A 20,262-nucleotide genomic window follows, 5' to 3' on the forward strand; every position below is an offset into this window, starting at 1 on the left:
GCAGCTTTCTTACAAGAGGAGTTCTGTGCTTTCAGAAAGATACTATCTGTGAACTTAATTAACAGGAGCAGGAGTAGGCCTAGCACTCCCTCCAGCCTCCTCTACCACTCAATAATGTCAAAGTTGCTCCAACATTGGCCTCATCACACCTTTCCATTGTTTCCCCACACCTCATGACTACCTTGGAAATGAAATATCGGCCAATATTCACCTTAACTATTTTCAATGACTCCATAGCTATCTGGGGTAGAGATTTCTGCACATTTGTGACCCGATTTAGATCTTTTCAAATTGGGCAACCCCTTATTTGGAAACGTTGTCCCTGGTTCTAGATGCCCTCGTTAGGGTGAATGTCTTCTTTGCACCCACTGTCAATACCCTTCAGTCTTTAACATGTTTTAACTTTCATTCTTCTAAAACAATGAATATAAAACATAGAAACATAGAAACAGAAAATAGGTGCAGGAGTAGGCCATTCGGCCCTTCGAGCCTGCACCGCCATTCAATATGATCATGGCTGATCTTCCAGCTCAGTAACCTGTACCTGCCTTCTCCCCATACCCCCTGATCCCTTTAGCCACAAGGGCCACATCTAACTCCCTCTTAAATATAGCCAATGAACTGGCCTCAACTACCTTCTGTGGCAGAGAATTCCACAGACTCACCACTCTCTGTGTGAAGAAATGTTTTCTCATCTCGGTCCTAAAAGACTTCCCTCTTATCCTTAAGCTGTGACCCCTGGTTCTGGACTCCCCCAACATCGGGAACAATCTTCCCGCATCTAGCCTCTCCAACCCCTTAAAACAATGAATATAAAACAATGAATATAAAACCAACGAGCTCTTCGTCTTTTCATACTTCAATCCCAGTAACCAACCAAGTGAAGTTTATAAGTTCATAAGTTCTAGGAGAAGAATTAGGCCATTTGGCCCATCAAGTCCACTCCGTCATTTCATCATGGCTGATCTATCTTTCCCTCTCAACCCCATTCTCCCGCTTTCTCCCCATAACCCCTAGCACCCTTATTGGAACCGTCTTAGCTCTGATTCCAATGCAAGCATGTCCTTCATTGAACATGGAAATCAGACACTATACCATACACCAAGAGCGACCACACCTACATACTGTTAAGTGGCATAACAAATTCCCTAGTTTTACCCTCCAGACGCCAGCATTCAATGAACCTTCCTAAACACTTGCTGCAACTACATGCCAGCCCTTTGTATTTTGTGTATCAGGACTCACACGTTCACAAGTTCATAAGTTATAGTAGAAATAGGCCATTCAGCCCATCAAATCTACGGTGCCATTCAATCACAGCTGATCTCTGCCTCCTAATCCCAATTTCCTGCCTTCTCCCCATAACCCTTGACACCTGTTCTAATCACGCACTTGTCTATCACTGCCTTAAAAATATCCACTGACTTGGCCTCCACAGCCCTCTGTGGCAATGAGTTCCACAGATTAACTACCTTCTGACTAAAGAAGTTCTTCTCTCCTCCTTTCTAAAAGAGCGCCCTTTAATTCTGAAGGACTCATCTAGATCCCAGGGTGTCACCAAATCCAAGCTGATCAAACTGGTATCAAAAGCTTTGATGGTGGACAAATTTGCTCCGAGAAGATTCCTTGCAGATGTAGTCTTTAAAATAATGGAAGTTGACTGGAAAGAATGGAATTTTCCAGAAACCATGGATGGTCACAGGGGCAGGATGAAGGGCACACTAGACAATTCCTGCTCCTGTTCTTAAATGCTTTATCATTTGTTGTGGACCAAGCTACTGACAGGTATGTACTTTTGGTTTGGAATGTTCAAAGATCCTATTGATGTTTCCTTATTGCCCAGGAGTCCAAGAGAGGCGAGCACTGGAAATATTTCAAATTCCCCACCATTGTCGAATGACATTTACTTTAGTTTAGTTTAGTTTTGTTTAGCTTAGTTAGTTTAGTTTAATTTAGCTTAGTTTCCTTTCCTTTCCTTTACTTTACTTTAGTTTTAGAGAAACAGCGTGGAAACAGGCCCTTCGGCCCAGCGAGTCCCTGTCCACTAGGCTTGTATACATTGGAATTTAGAAGGATGAGAGGGGATCTTATCGAAACGTATAAGGTTATTAAGGGGTTGGACACATTAGAGGCAGGAAACATGTTCCCAATGTTGGGGGAGTCCAGAACCAGGGGCCACAGTTTGAGAATAAGGGGTAGGCCATTTAGAACAGAGATGAGGAAAAACTTTTTCAGTCAGAGTTGTGAATCTGTGGAATTCTCTGCCTCAGAGGGCAGTGGAGGCCAATTCTCTGAATACATTCAAGAGAGAGCTAGATAGAGCTCTTAAGGATAGCGGAGTCAGGGGGTACGGGGAGAAAGCGGGAACGGGGTACTGATTGAGAATGATCAGCCATGATCACATTGAATGGCGGTGCTGGCTCGAAGGGCCGAATGGCCTACTCCTGCACCTATTGTCTATTGTCCATTGACCAACGATCCCCATACATTAGCACGATCCTACGCACTAGGGACAATTTACAATCTTTAACCCTGCCAATTAACCTGCAAACTTGTACGAGTGTGGGAGGAAACCGGAGAACCCGGGGGAAACCCACGCGGTCACGGGGAGAAGGCACAAACAGCACCCGTAGTCAGGATCGGATCCGAGTTTTTGGCGTCGTAAGGCAGCAACTCTACCGCTGCGTCACCCTGTGTGCGTTGTATCTAAGAGACATGTCTGTGTTTACAATTGTAACCTGAGGCTCAGAGCCAGTAAACATAACCACAATTGAATATGGGTTAATCTGTATTTTTTCTATTTTTAAATCTCTCAATGCTAAGTCTTAAGCCTGACTAAGTACCTCTCAGATCTGTTGGTCTAATTTTCAAGCCAACACATTTGGATTGCCTTTAGCTTTACATTTTCAGTGAAGATGAAGCTTACCATTGTAGATATTCACCTCTGACTCTGAACTTAAACATATTTTAGAGCAAATGACCTGTTCTAACGTTGGATGATAGTTTGTTATAATTACAGTCATTTACATGCTTGTTGGAAATAGACCTACTTATTGCATTCATATATTGTGGAGGCAGTGGGAAAACTGATCTCAGGTTTAGATCTTTTAGTTTTAGAGATACAGCGTGGTAAAAGGCTCCTGTGATGTACTTTTCTATGTTCAATTTCCTAATAGCGACAGAGGATTGTAACGCAGGAGGTGCTATGGTGATTTGAATGGTTTGGATGAACTTTTCAACTGCTCTCTCAGGTAGATATAAAATATCCCAAGATATTATTTCAAAAACAATGAGGAAAGTTATTCCCCGTGATCTGCACAAAGCCCTTTCATTGATCAGTATCGCCAAAAATAGATTGTTCTTCACCAGTAATGTTGGTGGAGACTTACTGTGCCAAAATATAGCATCGGGTGAAAGTGATAGTTATCACCCTGAGTGTGTAACAGTGTTATAGAGATTCATAGTCATACAGTGTGGAAACTGACCCTTCGGCCCAACTTGCCCACACATGTCCCAGCTCCACCAGTCCCACCTGCCTGTGTTTGGTCCATATCCCTCCAAGTTTGTCCTATCCATGTACTTGTCTGTTTCTTAAACGTTGTGATAGTCCCTGCCTCAACTACCTCCTCTGGCAGCTCGTTCCACACACCCATTACCCTTTGTGTGAAAAGGTTATCCCTCATATTCCTCAGATCAGTGTTTTAGAAGGAGAAAAAAATAGAATCCATGACAGTTCACTGCCTGCCTTTCCATGTGCTTTGCTACTAAACCCATCCTCTTCACAACAATCCTACCTTTGCTGCATCTCCAGCTGTGTCATTGATTCATAAGGCAGAGGAGCAGAATTAGGCCATCCTGCCCATCAAGTCTACTCCACCATTCAAACATGGCTAATCTATCTTCCCCTCTCAACCCCGTTCACCTGCCTTCTCCCCATAACCTTCGACACCCTGATATAATTGGTGAAAAGTTCATTTCACTTCGGAAAAGTGAACACAATAAGAAAAGGTCAGTTCTGTTCTGTGAGACCTTTTTTTTCCAAAATGAACAACAATCCATCAATTTGAAGAAGGGTCCTGACCCAAACGTCACCTATCCATGTTCTCCAGGGATGCCGTCTGACCCGTTGAGTTACTCCAGCACTTTGTGACTTTCTTTGTTAAACCAGAATCTGCATTTCCCTGTTTCAGATAATCACACTGGGAATTGATAAAGCTGCAGAAGAATGCATGGAAAATATTAATTTAAATTAAATTTTGGCGGCACGATGGCGCAGCAGTAGAGTTGCTGCCTTACAGCGCCAGAGACCTGGGTTTGATCCTGACTACGGATGCTGTCTATACGGAGTTTGCACGTTCTCCCCGTGACCTGCGTGGGGTTTTCTCCAGGATCTCCGGTTTCTTCCCACACTCCAAAGATGTAGGTTAAATGGCTTGGTATAATTGCAAATTGTCCCGAATGTGCATAGGGTGGTGTTAGTGTGCAGGGATCGCTGGTTGGCGCAGACCTGGTGGGACGAAGGGCCTGTTTCCGCGCTGTATCTCTAAACTAAACTAAACTAAAATCATAAAAACTGCAGATGCTGCTAATCTGGAACAAAAATAGAAAGTGCCAGGAAAGCTCAGAAAGTCATCAGCATTTCTGTCATCAGAGAAATAGTCCGTGTTTTAGGTCTGCAATCCTTTCTCAGAACTCACAAAAATGATAAAATTGGCCAAAGCATGTCAACACCATGACACTATAATCACTGATTTTATTGGTCCCCATCTATGGCCAACTTACATCTCGGGAGATACCTACCTTATGTGACAGGCAGAATTAGACAATTATTCCCACACATGGGCTGAAGTAAAGTGCATAATTAATGTCAAAGAGAAGCAACATTCGGGGAAAGTCAAAGAAAGACACAACGGGCTGCAGTACTGGACCCTCCATCAGGCTCGCAGGAGAAGGTCACAAGGTCATACGTGATAGGAGTAGAATTAGGCCATTCGGCCCATCAAGTCTGCTCCGCCATTCAATCATGGCAGATCTATCTCTCCGTCCTCACCCCATTCTCCTGCCTTCTCCCCATAACCCCTGACACCTGTACTAATCAAGAATCTATCTATCTCTGGCTTAAAAATATCTGACTTGGCCTCCACAGCCTTCTGTGGCAGAGAATTCCACCCTCTGACAAAAGACGTTTCTCCTCATCTCCTTCTAAAAAGAACGTCCTTTAATTCTGAGGCTATGACCTCTAGTCCTGGACTCTCCCACTAGTGGAACCATCCTCTCCAGAAGGCTCTGTAGGAGGAGGACCACAGTCTAGCGTTCTTCTGCTGTTGCACACTGCAGGGTGTGGTGGTGATTATTTTAAAAATTCTGAATAGAGCTTATTTTTGGAGGAAAAAAAAGTTGTGCAGTGGTAGAGATGCTGCCTTGCAGCGCCAGGGTCACAGGTTCGATTCTGACTACAGGTGCTGTCGGAATAGCGTTTATACATTCTCCCTGAAACTGTGTTGGTTTACTCCGGGTGCTCCGGTTTCCTCCCGCATTCCAAAGACGTGCAGGTTTGTTGGTTAATTGATCTCTGTTAAATGCCCCTAGTGTGTAGGATGTGAAACCGGGATAACATAGAAATAGTGTCTGGGTGATCATTGGTCAGCATGCATTTGGTGGGCCGAAGGGCCTGTTCCCACTCTATCTCTGGTCTAAACTAAAAAAGATTGTTTGTACAAAGCTTTCGATCACTTAGTACAAATGAATAGCATCCTTTTCGTTTCTTTTGTGGATCATTTACTGATAGTTCAAAGCTATCATTCCAGTGCTTTATGATGTCCCATTACAAGCAATAAAACAAGGAATCGCACAGTAATCTGTTCTCACAGATTAACAACAAACACAAAATGGCTCAGCTACTGGGTGAACTCCTGCTTTAATGTTTGGAGAACAAAAAACAAGGTCAACAAGGTGTGCAGGAGAGAATGCAATCTAGTTCTCATTAAGAGTTATTGTACGAAAGGGGAGTAACGACAATCAGAAGAGCAGCGATCAAGGTGAAAGATTGCAATTAATTGAGGAATGGCTTCAGCAGCAGGTGAATTGAGATGGAGTGACAACAGGCACTCTTCAGGAACCACAAGTAGTCATTTGCTTGTGGAGAAGGCAGGAAAATGGGATTAGGAAATGGGATTAGGAGGCAGAGATCAGCCATAATTGAATGGCGGAGTAGATTCACACAAAGGGTGGTGGGTGTATGGAACATGCTGCCAGAGGAGGTAGTTAAGGCTGGGACAATCCCAACGTTTAAGACACAATTAGACAGGTACATGGACAGGACAGGTTTAGAGGGATATGGACCAAGCACAGGCAGGTGGGCCGAGTGTAGCTGGGATATTGTTGGGCGGTGTGGTCAAGTTGGGCCGGAGGGTCTGTTTCCTCACTGTATCACTCTATGACTTGATGGGCCGAATGGCCAAATTCTACTATAACGTGAAGATCAAAGCCCCCCCCTCCTTGAGATTCTGTCTGTAATCGTGAACAGGAAGCAGCAGTTATCAGTGACGTTACAGCACAGGTTAATAAGGTTATCCAGTCTTCAAAATACTCTTACCACATGGAAATAAAATTGTTTTAAAAAAGAGACAGCAGCACAGGGAGGCAGTGTAAGACATTTGTTGACACATTCCTATGGCTTATAACTCTTATTGCATTGGTCAAAAGATCATTTTATGAATGAGTTCTTGAAAAACATTTAATATAATTAGGTTTGTAAATTACTTTCAAGTTAACATCAGAGAAAAAACAATTTCATTTAAAACTTGGACAATATATTCAGTGTTATTGATTAATCCTTCACTCATATAGACGACTTTCAAGTCCCATTTTCAATACAAACTAATTCATTTTAAATTCTAAGTGGCAAGATTCGTGGAGATACTGAAACGTTGACAGCAAACCAATGACAGCCATAGTCTCTGTTGACCATGTTTATTTGTGCTCAAAGATGGTTGCCCACTACACTCATTTTAACTGCATGGGGAAAGGGAACAGAAGGATGATGACAGACTATTGCTCAGATTAGTTCAGGAATGCAAACTGCTGGCTGTGTGCAAATCCTCGTCCTCAATTGAAATTTCTTTGCACCACCCTGCTCTTCAGAGGCTGGGGAGGTCGGAAGTTATCCTGCATGAGGTGGTCTGGCCCTGTGAACTGCAGGGTGCGGAACTTGGCCATCTGAAAGACAGAGAGAGAGAGTTTAGTTTGGAGATATAGCACGGAAACAGGCCCTCCGGCACACCCAGTCCACCCCGACCATCGACCGCCCGTTCACACTAGTTCCACGTTATCCCACTTTCACATCCATTCCCTATGCACGAGGGGCAATTCATGGGGGCCAGTTAACCTACATACCCGACCAAACGTTATTCCCCTTTATCCTGTATCTGTTCACTGTGGATGGCTCGATTAGAAAAATGGTTCATGTAAAAAATTGAAAACTTTGTAACTTTGTTGGGGCCCTTTATGTGGTGTCTAGTGGCATACCTTGGGTATGCAAAACAAAGAATGTCACAGTGACTTCTCACATGTGACAATAAGGATTCATCCATTCATTCATTCACCCATTCATTCATTCATCCATTTTTACCTGTTCTTTGCTGATAGGAATAGGCTCCTTAAGCACAATCCAGATGACACTTTCGTACAGAGGAGGCGTTGTCAGAGATCCCAGGTAAGTCCAATAGTGTAGCGATGGCGGCAGCAGTGTGTAAGGATCAAAGTCTTTGAACTCAATTCTTAAACACTGAAATAATTTTAAAAAAAATAAAAATAAAACAGATGTAAGGGACTGCAGATGTTGAATCTGGAGTGAAACAAAGTGCTGCCAGAGGTTCAGGCAGCATTTCACTGCACATTTTGTATGTGTATGTGACAAATAAACTTGACTTGACCACATGGTTCAAGGTGGAGATGATAACTGATGATCAATGTTTATTTTTATCTGTAACAAAACTCAGCAAAGCCGACACAATACTCAGACAATGACTGCATCCAACAGCTAGGTAAAGAGGGATGGGGAGTGGAGGCTGATCATGGCACAATAGGAAATGTGCAGTTATTTTAAAGGTGAATCATGAGTGTTATGGATGTTTAATGAAGGTCAAAATACATGTCTTTACTATGACGAATGACTGGCTATACACCCAAGTCCTGTTATACCAGTTGTTCTAGTGGAAGGGGTGAAACACTGGGAATGTTAAGGGATAGTACAAAATACATCATAGAAAGTCAGGAAGGAAAAAGGAAACAGCTTGGTGTAAAATGGGATCCCTAGTTCAATGTTCAATGGTACTTCATTGCCACATGTATTGAGATAAAGTGCAATTCTTTTTTGCCTACAGTACAGCACAAGGCACAATCATACTTAAGTGCAAGAGTGTAAATTAGGAGATTACGCTGAGGCAGTACACAAGAGTTACAAGTTACCATGCCCATGTGTCATTCATTATAAAAAACCAAGATACGGTTTCGGTGGTGCAGTGGTAGAGTTGCTGCCTTACAGCGCCAGAGATGCCGACTATAGGTGCTTGTCTGTACGGAGTTTGTACGTTCTCCCCGTGACCTCATGGGTTTTCTCCGGGATCTCCAGTTTCCTCCCACACTCCAAAGACGTATCGGTTTGTAGGCTAATTGGCTTGGTATAATTGTAAATTGTCCCTAGTGTGTAAGATAGCGTTAGTGTGCAGGGATCGCCGGTCGGTGCGGACCCGGTGGGCCGAAGGGCCTGTTTCTGCGCTGTATCTCTAAACTAAACTAAAAAAAGTATCCACCCAGAGGTTGTGCAGAATGGGACGTACCTTCTCTTTAACACAGTCCAGGGAACCGATAAGTCTTTGCAACGCCGGGTTTTCATTAGATACCTGAAATTCACAAAAATATACTGGATCAGATGGATTTGTACCATAACTGCCATGGCTATTCAGTTCTCATCTCAGTATACTAGAGGCTGCAGCACCAACGAGTGGAAAACCATAATTAAAAGGCTCATGTTTGGCAACACAAGTCAATTTAATTTGCCTTTGATTACAGCTATTACTGCATGTCCTTTTCAACATTCAAAGGTTACTCTTAAAATTTGCCATGAAACTATGACCAATTGTTAGTCTAATTTCTGGTATTATTGAGTTCAACTAAAGGTTGCTCACATGACAATGCAGTGAGGAATGCTCACAAACTGAATGAAAAATTGTTTAAAAAACATGAAACTATTATGTGTGGGAAGGAACTGCAGATGCTGGATAACTGAACACAGACACAAAAGCATCTCTAGATAAAAAGAATGGATGACGTTTCGGGTCGAGACCCTTCTTCAGACTGAGAATCAGGGGAGAGGGAGACACAGAGTTATAGAAGGATAAGGTGTGAAAACGAGACATCAAAGGGGATGAGGTTCTAGGAAAATGAAGAATGGATCATTGTTAGCTAGGTGGCAACGAAGCATGCAAAGATAAAATGTAATCAAGGGGACGGTCAGACTGGTCGGAGAACTAGGATGGGGAAGTTGACAACATGAGTTTGGGCGGCATGGTGGCGTATTGGTGGAGCTGCTGCCTTGCAGTGCTTGCAGCACTGGAGACCCAGGTTCCATCCTGACTACGGGTGCTGTCTGTACAGAGTTTGTACGTTCTCCCCGTGACCTATGTGGGTTTTCTCCGAGATCTTCGGTTTCCTCCCACACTCCAAAGGCGTACACATTTGTAGGTTAATTGGTTTGGTATAAATGTAAATTGTCCCTAGTGTGTGTAGGATAGTGTTAGTGTGCGGCGATCGTTGGTCGGCGTGGACTTGGTGGGCCGAAGGGCCTGTTTCCGTGCTGTTTCTCTAAACTAAATAAACTTAACATCATTGTGTATGCTTAGTTGTCACCTTCACTTTCCCCTAGTTAACAATGATCGTTTTCCTTAAGCTTCGACCCCTTTGATGACTCGTTTTCACACTATACCCTTCCATATCTCTGTGTCTCCCTCCACCTGACTGTCAGTCAGAAGAAGGATCTCATTCATTCTATCCAGAGATGCTGCCTGTTCCACTGAGTTACCCCAGCATTTTGTGTCTATCTTTGGTTTAAACCAGCATCTGCAGTTCCTTCCTGCACTAGTCAGTAAAACAGCCTCAATATTCAATTCTACTGAGCGGATGTTTAATAAGTAATTGCAAAACTAACATCCGTAAATATAATGTGTAGGAAGGAACATCTCAAGTCGCATTTCTTGAGACAAGGAATAGGTCTCGTTCCGGGTCGAGACCCTTTGGATTTGGTCTGAAGATGGGTCTCGACCCAAGACGCCATCTTTTCCTTTTCTCCAGCGATGCTGCCTGACCCGCTGAGTTGCTCCAGCTTTGCGAGTCTATGCATAAATCTAATTTCAACACCTGCGGGGCTAAACACAACTACACTGGCAGGAAACCATTGCATAGTGTTGGCCATTGTTGTACTTACTATAAAGATAGCATATTAATTGTTCGTTTGTACCTTTAGGAAGACGCCGATCACAGCCAGGCCATCGGGTGCTTGAGCTGCTACTTCGAAGCTTCCATACTTTTCTGCATTCCAGTGTACCAGGTGGAGCTAGAAACAGCAACAAACTTGGTTAGAACCTGCTTATCACCAGTGCATTAAAGGCAAGCAAGAATTCACACCTTTCAGTCACAGTGTGCTTGATGTAGCTCTGGCATGTCTGTTGATATCTGCGCCAGGTCTGAGCTGTTGGCAGGTAGAGTAAGTGAACATTGAATGAGCCTGAAAATTCTACATCTCGGGGCCAAATAACAAAGATCAGTGTTAAATCACATGAGCATACTGTTCATTTTTACCTTCATTTTGGTGGCCTGTGAAATTTAGCATTGCTGCAGAGAGGGCAATGCAGTGGCACAGCGGTAGAGTTGCTGCCTTACAGCGCCAGAGACATGGGTTCGATCCTTACCACAGGTTCTGTCTGTACGGAGTTTGTACTTTCTCCCTGATAATAAACTAAACTAAACTCCCTTAGACCACGTGGGTTTTCTCCTTGTGCTCCGGTTTCCCTCCCACACTCCAAAGACGTGCCGGTTTGTAGGTTAATTGGCTTCGATAAAATTGTAACATTTGCCCTGTGTGTGTAGAATAGTGTTAGTGTATGGGGTGATCGCTGGTCAGCATGGACTCAGTGGGCCGAAGGCCCTGTTTCTGCGCTGTATCTTTAAAGTCTAAACTTTTCAATACCTCGTCTGAGGTTCAACAAATAGGTATGGTTTATTATTGTTGCCTGTTTCTACATCAAAGATTGGAATGTTTTTTTACCTGAAGTCAGTGTCTTGATTCAGACTAACAGCAAAATGGAAGTGAAATTGGATTCGATACAATTTATAATATGCAGGAATAAATATTATTTTTTGTTATCGTAAAATATTCCTGCACAAAATTAATTAGTTTAGTGCAATCTTTTGCTTTAACATTTGTACTTACAGGGCGGCACTGTAGAGCTACTGCCTTACAGCGCCAGAGACCCGGGTTCGATCCTGACTATCGGGTGCTGTCTGTACAGAGTTTGTACGTTCTCCCCGTGACCTGCGTGGGTTTTCTCCCAGATCTTTGGTTTCCTCCCACACTCCAAAGTTGTACAGTTTTGTAGGTTAATTGGCGTGGTATAAATATAAAAAATTGTCCCTAATGTGTGTTGGATAGTGTTAGTGTTGGGGAATCGCTGGTCGGTGCAGATTCGGTGGGCCGAAGGACCTGTTTCCGTGCTGTATCTCTAAACTAAAATTAGCACAACCCAGCTTCTTTGCTAGAAAATTTTAATAATTTACACTAATCTGGTGCGCCAAAAACAATCTGTTGCACCATTTTTCTAGTAAGTACAAGATTTTGGGACTACTTACCTCTGCAGGGTAAGCGTTTCCATCTACTATATGTTCACTGCCTTGTCCGTCATGGGCTCCCCAGTGCAAGTGGAACTGGCGAAGCCGATATTTACCTTCAATGGGACCACCCGACAATACTGAGGTAATAAACAAAAACACATTAACAGAATACAACAAGGCAATCAATTTTTTAGTAATTGTTCATACCAATAGATCTAAGAATTTAGGATGGCACAGTGGCGCAAGGGTAGAGTTGCTGCCCTACAGCGCCAGAGAACCAGGTTCGATCCTGACCACAGTTGCTGTCTGTCTGGAGCTTGTACGCTCTCCCCGTGACAGCGAGGGTTTCCTCTGGGTGCTCCGGTTTCTTCCCACACTCCAAAGATGTACAGGTTTGGAGTTTAACTGGCTTCGGTGAAATTGTAAATTGTCCCTAGTGTGTAGGATAGTGCTAGTGTGCAGGGATCGCTGGTTAGCACGGCCCCGGTGGGCCGAAGGGCCTGTTTCCACGCTGTACCTCTAAACGAAACCAAGATCTCTCGTTAATTACGTCCTATTAAAGGATCAATCTTCTGAATAAAAGTAGTGAATAATAAAAACGATTCGTTTAGAAACTTAGACCGGCCAAAGGACTACTAACGCAGAGGGATTACAGCACACAGCAGCAAATCACACAAAAAGGACACAAATTGCTGGAGTAACACAGCAGGTCAGGCAGCATCTCTGAAGAACATGGATCGGTGATGTTAAGAAGCATCTCAACCCGAAAGTTCACCTATCCATGTTCTCCAGAGATGCTGCCTGACCAGCTGAGTTACTCCAGCACTTTTGTCCTTCTGTGTATTAACCAGCACCTGCAGCTCTTTTAACATGGGTCAATGCCTCGTTGTGTTTTGAGGAGAAGGTCGTCAAATAAATTTTGACACCACTGCATCATAAGGTGATTCAGCAAATAACCAAAGGCTTTGTCAAACAAAAAAGATTTCTAAGGAAAATTTAAAAGAAAAACAAGGAAATTGCGTTGAAAAATGTTTCATGGCAGTATTCTGGAGGTCATATCTTTGACATTCAGCGACAATCTCTAATGGAGATTAGATTCATGCATGTTTATAAGGCCAGAACTGTGGGGGTTCAGAGCATGCTGATGTCTGAAAGAAGTTAAGGATAGGAAGGTTTAGAAAGCAAGGACAATTTAAAAATACATTTCGTTGGGAGTCAATGTAGATCAAGCACAGGGGTGGTGAATGTTAGGACCCAGTTTGCAGACTTTAAAATGACCTATATTACACAGCAGATAAAGAGGTTCTTTGGCCCATAATGTCCATGCCAACCATGAAGCCCCCATCCATACAATGTGTAGGAAGGAACTAGCAGTCTGAAGAAGGGTCTCGACCTAAAACATCACCCTTCTCTTCAGGGATGCTGCCTGTCCCGCTGAGTTACTCCAGCATTTTGTGTCTACCCATGCATACAATCCCATGTATCAGCAGGTAGACCATAGTCTACTGTGCCTTGGTAATTAAAAGTACTTGTCCACGCACTTCTTAAATGTTGATTGCATCTGCCCTCACCACCTTCTCATGCAGTGTTTCAGACTTCAACCACTCTACGAAAATAATTCCTTCTTGCATCCCCCTCCAAATCTTATTCTTCGTCTCAAAAATTACTGCTCTTTAGAAACAGATAAGAAACATTTGCCCCATGACACTGGTATCCATTTTCCTTATCCATGCCTTTCAATGTGTTCACTTCCTAAGATGTGCATGAGAGCCAGAGAGCCTTAGACATACAGCACGAAAACAGGCCCTTCAGTTCTACTTGCCTGTGTCGACCAAGATGCCCCATCTATACCTGCTTGCATTTGGCCCATATTCCTTTAAACATCTCCTATCCATGTATCTGTCCAAATGTCTTTTAAATGTTGTTCTAGTCCCAACCTCAACTATCTCCTCTGGCAGCTCATTCCATATCCCACCACCCTTCGAGTGAAAAAGTTGTCCCTTTTCATATTTAATTTTTACCTTCTCACCTTCCACCGGGTGGCGCCAGCAATGGCTGCCTCGCCAACCGTCTGCCTGTCCCTTCCTTCTTTGTTGTTTGTTTATATGAGTTAAACGTATGTTTTTAGTGTTCTTTAGCTTGTTTTATGTGGGGTGGTGGGGGGGGGGGGGGGGTTTGGGGAAACTTTTTCTAATCTCTTACCTCGACGGAGATGCGATATTTTTCCATATTGTATCTCCATCTGCATTGCGGTCTAACATCAAGGAGTTGGAGGCCTTTGCTGGAGACCGATTTCGGGAGCTCCACCTCGGGAGCCTGCGGACTTACCATCACGGAGCTCGCGATCCCTTTGCCAGGGATCGACCTCTGAGCTCTACCGCGGGTGCCTGTGGACTTTAACATCGTGGAGCTCGCGGTCTCTGGTTAGAGACCGACTTCGGAAGCTCCAAGCCGCAGGAGCTTCGACCGCCCCAACGCGGGAGCTACGATCGCCCCAATGCGGGGGCTTTGAGCGCCGGCTGCGGGAGCTTCGATCGCCCCGACTGCGGTTGGTTCGACTGCCCCGACCGCGGGAGAATAAAGAGGAAGAAGTTTGGACTTTATTGCCTTCCATCACAGTGAGGAATGTGGGGAATCCGCTGTGGTGGATGTTTATGTTATCTTTTATGTAGTTGTGTGTCTTGTTGCTTTTTTTTACATTGGCTGTATGGTAATTCGAATTTCACTGTACCTTAATTGGTACATGTGACAATAAACAGACCTTGCAACCTAGAAACCTTAAAACTATATCCTCAAGTTCTTGATTCCCCTATTCTGGGTTAAAGTCTCTGTGCATCTACCTTATCTATTCCCCTCACGATCGTATATTCCTCTATCAGAACATTCCTCATCCTCCAGCGCTCCAAGGAATATAGTCCATGCCTGCCCAACCTCTCCCTACAGCAGAACCCTTCTAAGTCGTGGCAACATCCTCGTAAATCTCTGCCTCTCTTTCCCTTTTATCAGAGATTCTGCTACCGTAACTGGCTGGACCCAAATAGAACTAGGCAGATCCTCCCAGATAGATAGTAGTAGTGTGATCTGTGCATTAAGAAGATCTTTAACCCTATAAGGTTAGGGGGAGGCATGGAAGCTAGATCGAGGGGTTTCAACCAAGTGGATGACTTTAAAAGCAGAACTTAAAAGCACAGGATTTTTGGATGGCACGGTGGCGCAGCGGCAGAGTTGCTGCCTTACAGCGCCAGAAACCCAGGTTCAATCCTGACTACGGGTGCTGTCTGTACGGAGTTCGTACTTGCACCCTGTAACCGTGTGGGTTTTCTCCAGGTGCTCCCGTTTCCTCCAACATTTCAAGACGTGCGGGTTTGTCAGTTAATTGGCTTCTGTACATCATCCCTAGTTTGTAGAATAGTGCTAGTGTTGGAGGATCGCTGGTCTGTACGGACTTGGTGGGCCAAAGGGCCTGTTTCCACGCTGTATCTCTACACTAAACTAAACTACAAACACCCCCCCCCCCCCCCCCCCTCTGACCTTGTAGTTGACTCATGACACTTCAACAGTGAAGGCCAATGTAATCTCACAGAACAACATCTCAGCTTCTGATGGAGTTTTCTCTTTATCCCAACTGTTTGGCTGAGAGAACCTTTGTTTTTGCATTCACATAACTTTTCATCTACATCAGTTAACAATCAGCATCCCCGGTGGTTGCCAAGAAGGCTCTGAAGGCCAGGATAGGAGACCTGGACAAGTATCTGGTGACATCTGACCTGATAGGTAAGCGGTCAGCATGGGCAGGGTGGGCCGAATGGCCACCTCCAGCTGTGTGTGTTGTTAGTGTTTGTTGTTCCATCCACTAGGGTTACGGCAGGACTCTCTCCCTGGGAACTTGATTAGTACGGGTGTCCGGGGTTGTGGGGAGAAGGCAGGAGAATGGGGTTAGGAGGGAGAGATAGATCAGCCGCGAATGAATGGCGGAGTAGACCTGATGGGCCGAATGGCCTAATTCCATTCCTATCACTTATGAAGACACATTTGGTAAACCGCAGCATTTCAGGGCAGGTCGGGGATAGGATCACAATAAGCTAAAGGGGAAAGTCTATATCTGCTCAACATGTGAAATAGTGGGCAGGGCAGGGCAGGACCGGACCATCTGGTTCATCAGGTTAAACAGAAGTGAGTATCATCACCAAACCTGTCGAAAGTGAGTATCATCACCAAACCTTGTACACATAAAAAACAGACAATAATAGTGCAATAATAGCAATGATACTCTATGTAGTTCAATAGTCTCTGTAGTTCAATAATAATAATGAAAAAATAATAATAATAATAATAAAATTAAAATAATAATAACAATAACAATAATAATAATAATAACAATAATAATAATCTACTGTTGTTTGGCTGAGGTTCCCTATACAAATCTCCCACAGCATTAGCAAGGTTGAGAATATAATGCTGGCGAATATGGGGCTGGCTACCAAGCAGCTGAGGGGAATGTTATCACTTGACCGTACAGGCAAACTACTTTGAACCTTTGAGTGCCTTTTTAAGTGGTTGCAAAGGCGTTCGGCTTGCGTAGGTCAGTCAAATCATACGGCTCAAATTAAACGTCTCTTATTTTTGCAACTATTCCAACAATCTGACTTGTTTGTTTCCCCTATTCAAAGCAACCCTGCCGCCTTTGGAATTAGTTGCACTTTTGCATGTCCTGTTGTGCTGCTGCAAGTAAGGGTTTCGTTGTTCTATCTGGGACATGCGACAATAATAATATTGCACAAGTCGAGTTTCCCCAAGTCACTATTTCGCAATTCTGTTAGTGTGGCTCTGTGTCTGACTATGTTTGTGTTTGCCTGTGTGTGATGTGGCAAAGATTGTATTTTTTTTTAGTGGGCTGGTTGAAGCCCAGTTTTTAAACTATCTGCTGACGCGCTGCTCGACATTGCATGTGAAGCAATGTGAAACATGCAATCCTCATGTTACTTCCCAGCTAATCTAAAGCAGAGGCAGTCTAGTTGTAAAGATACAGCGTGGAAATAGGCCCTTCAGCCCACCATCGGTCACCCACCCATTCACACATGGTATCCCACTTTTCTGAATCCTGAAACATTAGGATTTAATTTTACAGAAAAAGTCAATTAACCTACAAAGCCTGACCCACTGAGTTACATTTTGCATATCGGTCTATCCTTGTCATTGCAATATAACCTACAAACCTGCACGTCTTTGGGATGTGGGAGGAAACCGGAGCACCCGGGTGAAATCCACGTCGTCTCGAACCCGGCTCTCTGGCGCTGTGAGGCAGCAACTCTACCAGCTATGCCACTGTAACACCTCAAACCGAACGGCAACAATCAGAGACCTGGAGTCTGTGGTGCTCCTGGCAGCAGTCATGAACAAGGCTCTCTTTCTCACACACCGACTCAGAGACACACGCATAGTCAGGCACACACACACACACATATATAGACACACACAGACAGACACAGATAGACACACTCACTGGCACAAACACATGCAGAAACACACACACACACAGACAGAGACACACAGACAGACACACACACTCACTCACTCTCACACACAGACACACTCTCACACACACTGACACACACACACATAGAAACACACACAGACAGACACAGATAGACACACACACACTCAGTCACACACACAGACACTCTCACACACACACACAGACACATACATAGCCAGACACAGAGACACACTCACAGGCACAAATAGACACACACACTCTCTCTCACACCCAGGCAAACACATAGTCAGACAAAGAGCCACACTAACAGACACAGATAGACACACACACACTCTCTCACACAGGCGCGCACACACACAGACACACACAGATACACACACAGATACACACACTCTCTCACACACAGGCACATACATATAGACACACATAGACACTCACACGCTCTCTCTCACACACACACACATTGAGACACACTCTCACACACAGGCACACATATAGACACACACACGCACACACACACTCATAAACACACAGGCACACACATAGATACACACACACACACACTCATATACACACTCCCTCACACACAGGCACACACATAGACACAGACACACTCAAATACACACAGGCACACACATACAGAGAAACAGACACACATTCTCACAGACACACACATTGAGACACACACTCCCTCACACACAGGCACACACACACACACACATTCTCACACACTCTCTCTCACACACACACACACACACACACATTCTCACACACTCTCTCTCACACACACACACACACACACACACATTCTCACACACTCTCTCTCTCACACACACACACACACACACACACACACATTCTCTCTCACACACATTCCCTCTCTCTCTCTCTCTCTCTCTCTCTCTCTCTCTCTCTCTCTCTCTCACACACACACACAGAGTCTCATACAACCACATCGGTACTAACCCGACCATGCCTTGCTGTCGTCGAAATCCACCTGGACGGAGTGCCCGTTGTTGACGAGGCTCTTGGTGCTGGATGGGTCGTAGTTGGGGCTCAGCTCCGCCAGCTCCGGGTCGTATATGGTTTCCGCATTCTTGATCTCGATTGGCGACTGCCTGCAACCATCCTTAGCCACGGGGAAAGAGTTTGCCCAGTGGCTCGGACCTGCAACGTGAAATCACAGCCAAGGTCACTCACTCACTCTCTGCTCTCCTTGAAAGCTGCCGCAAGAGTGGAGAGGGAGAGAGGGAGAGGGAGAAGGAGAGAGAGAGAGAGAGAAGGAGGGAGGGAGGGCGGGGAGCGACAGGGAGAGAGAAGGAGGGAGGGAGGGAGGGAGGGAGGGAGGGAGGAGGAGGAGGAGGAAAGGAGAGTTTCGATTTTGTAACAGGAAAGCAGATACATTTTTCCAATGCTTGTGACTGTGAATCTGATACCCAATGCTTCAGGAGAGTTAGCAGTGTCAGTGTGTGGAGCTGGGGACAGACTCAAGGAATGATACAAAGCAGGCAATTGAATCTGGCAACAAATATCAAAGTGCACTTTCCTGCAATGTTAGTTAATCTTAAACCACAGAACCATTTAGCCCTGATACACACTCTCTCTCTCTCTCTCTCTCTCTCTCACTCTCACTCTCACACACACTCTGTTCATTTGAATAGAGATATTACATGAAACGTCCCTTTCTTTTTAATGTTTTTTTTAAGCGGTGGAGGAATTGGGCAGGAAAGGATGTCTTAAAATGTCTCTTGAGGTCACTCCACTGTCCGGCTCTTCCTTGCGACCTGCGAATAAAATAGACATTGAAAAAAAGCTGGAGTAACTCAGCAAGTCTGGAGAGAAGGGTGGGTGGGGGTCGAGACCCTATCTTCAGACTGAGAGTCAGGAAGAGAGATCTCTGAAACGTTGATCAATAGTCATTTATTTGTCACATACACATAAATGTGTAGTGAAATGAAAAATGACCCGCAGTTCAACAATAAGACCAAATGGAGAACAAATGAATGAAAGATGAGTTGCTCCAGCTTTTTGTGTCTATCTTGGGTTTCAATCAGCATCTGCAGTCCCTTCCTCCCTACATGCACATCACACAGTCTGTGATTGAAGCAGCTGGCTGTGCAGGCAGGGGGTTCACTGGTCTGACACTAGGGCAGACAGAGCACATCCTCACCGTTGTCTACACCGTAGTCCCAGTGTTGCGACATCGCCTTGTTGACACCGAGTACGTGCGCTCACTTGCTGCTCGCTTGCTCGCTTGTCCCGGACTCCCTCTTGCTCACTCTGATCACACACCAGCCGATCACTGGTGGGAGCATTGGCTCCGGACCAGCTTTTATAGGCTGCACGGTTGCACATCATTGGATCAGAGGCGTTTGCTTGTGCGTTATGTCACAAGTGTAACTGGGGAAAGGGAATCAGATGGAGAACGCGAAGCAGGGTCAAGCTGCACTTTTTGTTTGGTTCAGCAACATTGTGTTTAGTCTGAACTGTCTGGTCTAAGATAGACACAAAATGCTGGAGTAACTCAAAGAGGGACAGGCAGCATCTCTGGGTGGAAGGAATAGGTAACATTCCGGGTCCAGACCCTTCTTCAGACTGAGTTACACTGAAGGAGGGTCTCGACCCGAAACTTCACCCATTCCGAGATGCTGCCTGTCCCTCTGAGTTACTCCAGCATTTTGTCTCTGTCTTCGGTCTGTGGTTCCTTCCTGAACATTGTGTTTTATTCACGATCTGTCAGTGGGGCTGTTCATTGCAAATGTAGTGGGGCTCTAATTGAGCAGATGCATGTATTGCACCCACCCTGCTAAGTAGATGGACCTTGTGTGAACATATCCAATGGGGTTACAATGTGCTGGGTCTGGGCAGTAAAAAAATGT

The 20,262-nt window shown here is 44.7% G+C and overlaps 1 protein-coding gene across 1 annotated transcript; it reads right to left on the reverse strand.

Annotated features, from left to right (window-relative positions):
• Positions 1-5,900: 5,900 nt before the first annotated feature.
• LOC144592599 (carbonic anhydrase 2-like) lies at positions 5,901-19,682 on the reverse strand. The gene is made up of 7 exons (XM_078397253.1): positions 19,554-19,682; positions 18,350-18,550; positions 11,905-12,023; positions 10,517-10,612; positions 8,841-8,903; positions 7,631-7,786; positions 5,901-7,218 (listed from the first exon to the last, which is right to left on the reverse strand). The coding sequence occupies exons 1-7, from the start codon at positions 19,585-19,587 to the stop codon at positions 7,108-7,110; spliced, it is 780 nt and encodes a 259-aa protein (XP_078253379.1). The 5' UTR covers positions 19,588-19,682; the 3' UTR covers positions 5,901-7,107.
• Between the last annotated feature and the right edge of the window lie 580 nt (positions 19,683-20,262).

Source organism: Rhinoraja longicauda, chromosome 4 (genome assembly GCF_053455715.1).
Source record: "Rhinoraja longicauda isolate Sanriku21f chromosome 4, sRhiLon1.1, whole genome shotgun sequence".
NCBI classification, from domain to species: Eukaryota; Metazoa; Chordata; class Chondrichthyes; order Rajiformes; family Arhynchobatidae; genus Rhinoraja; species Rhinoraja longicauda.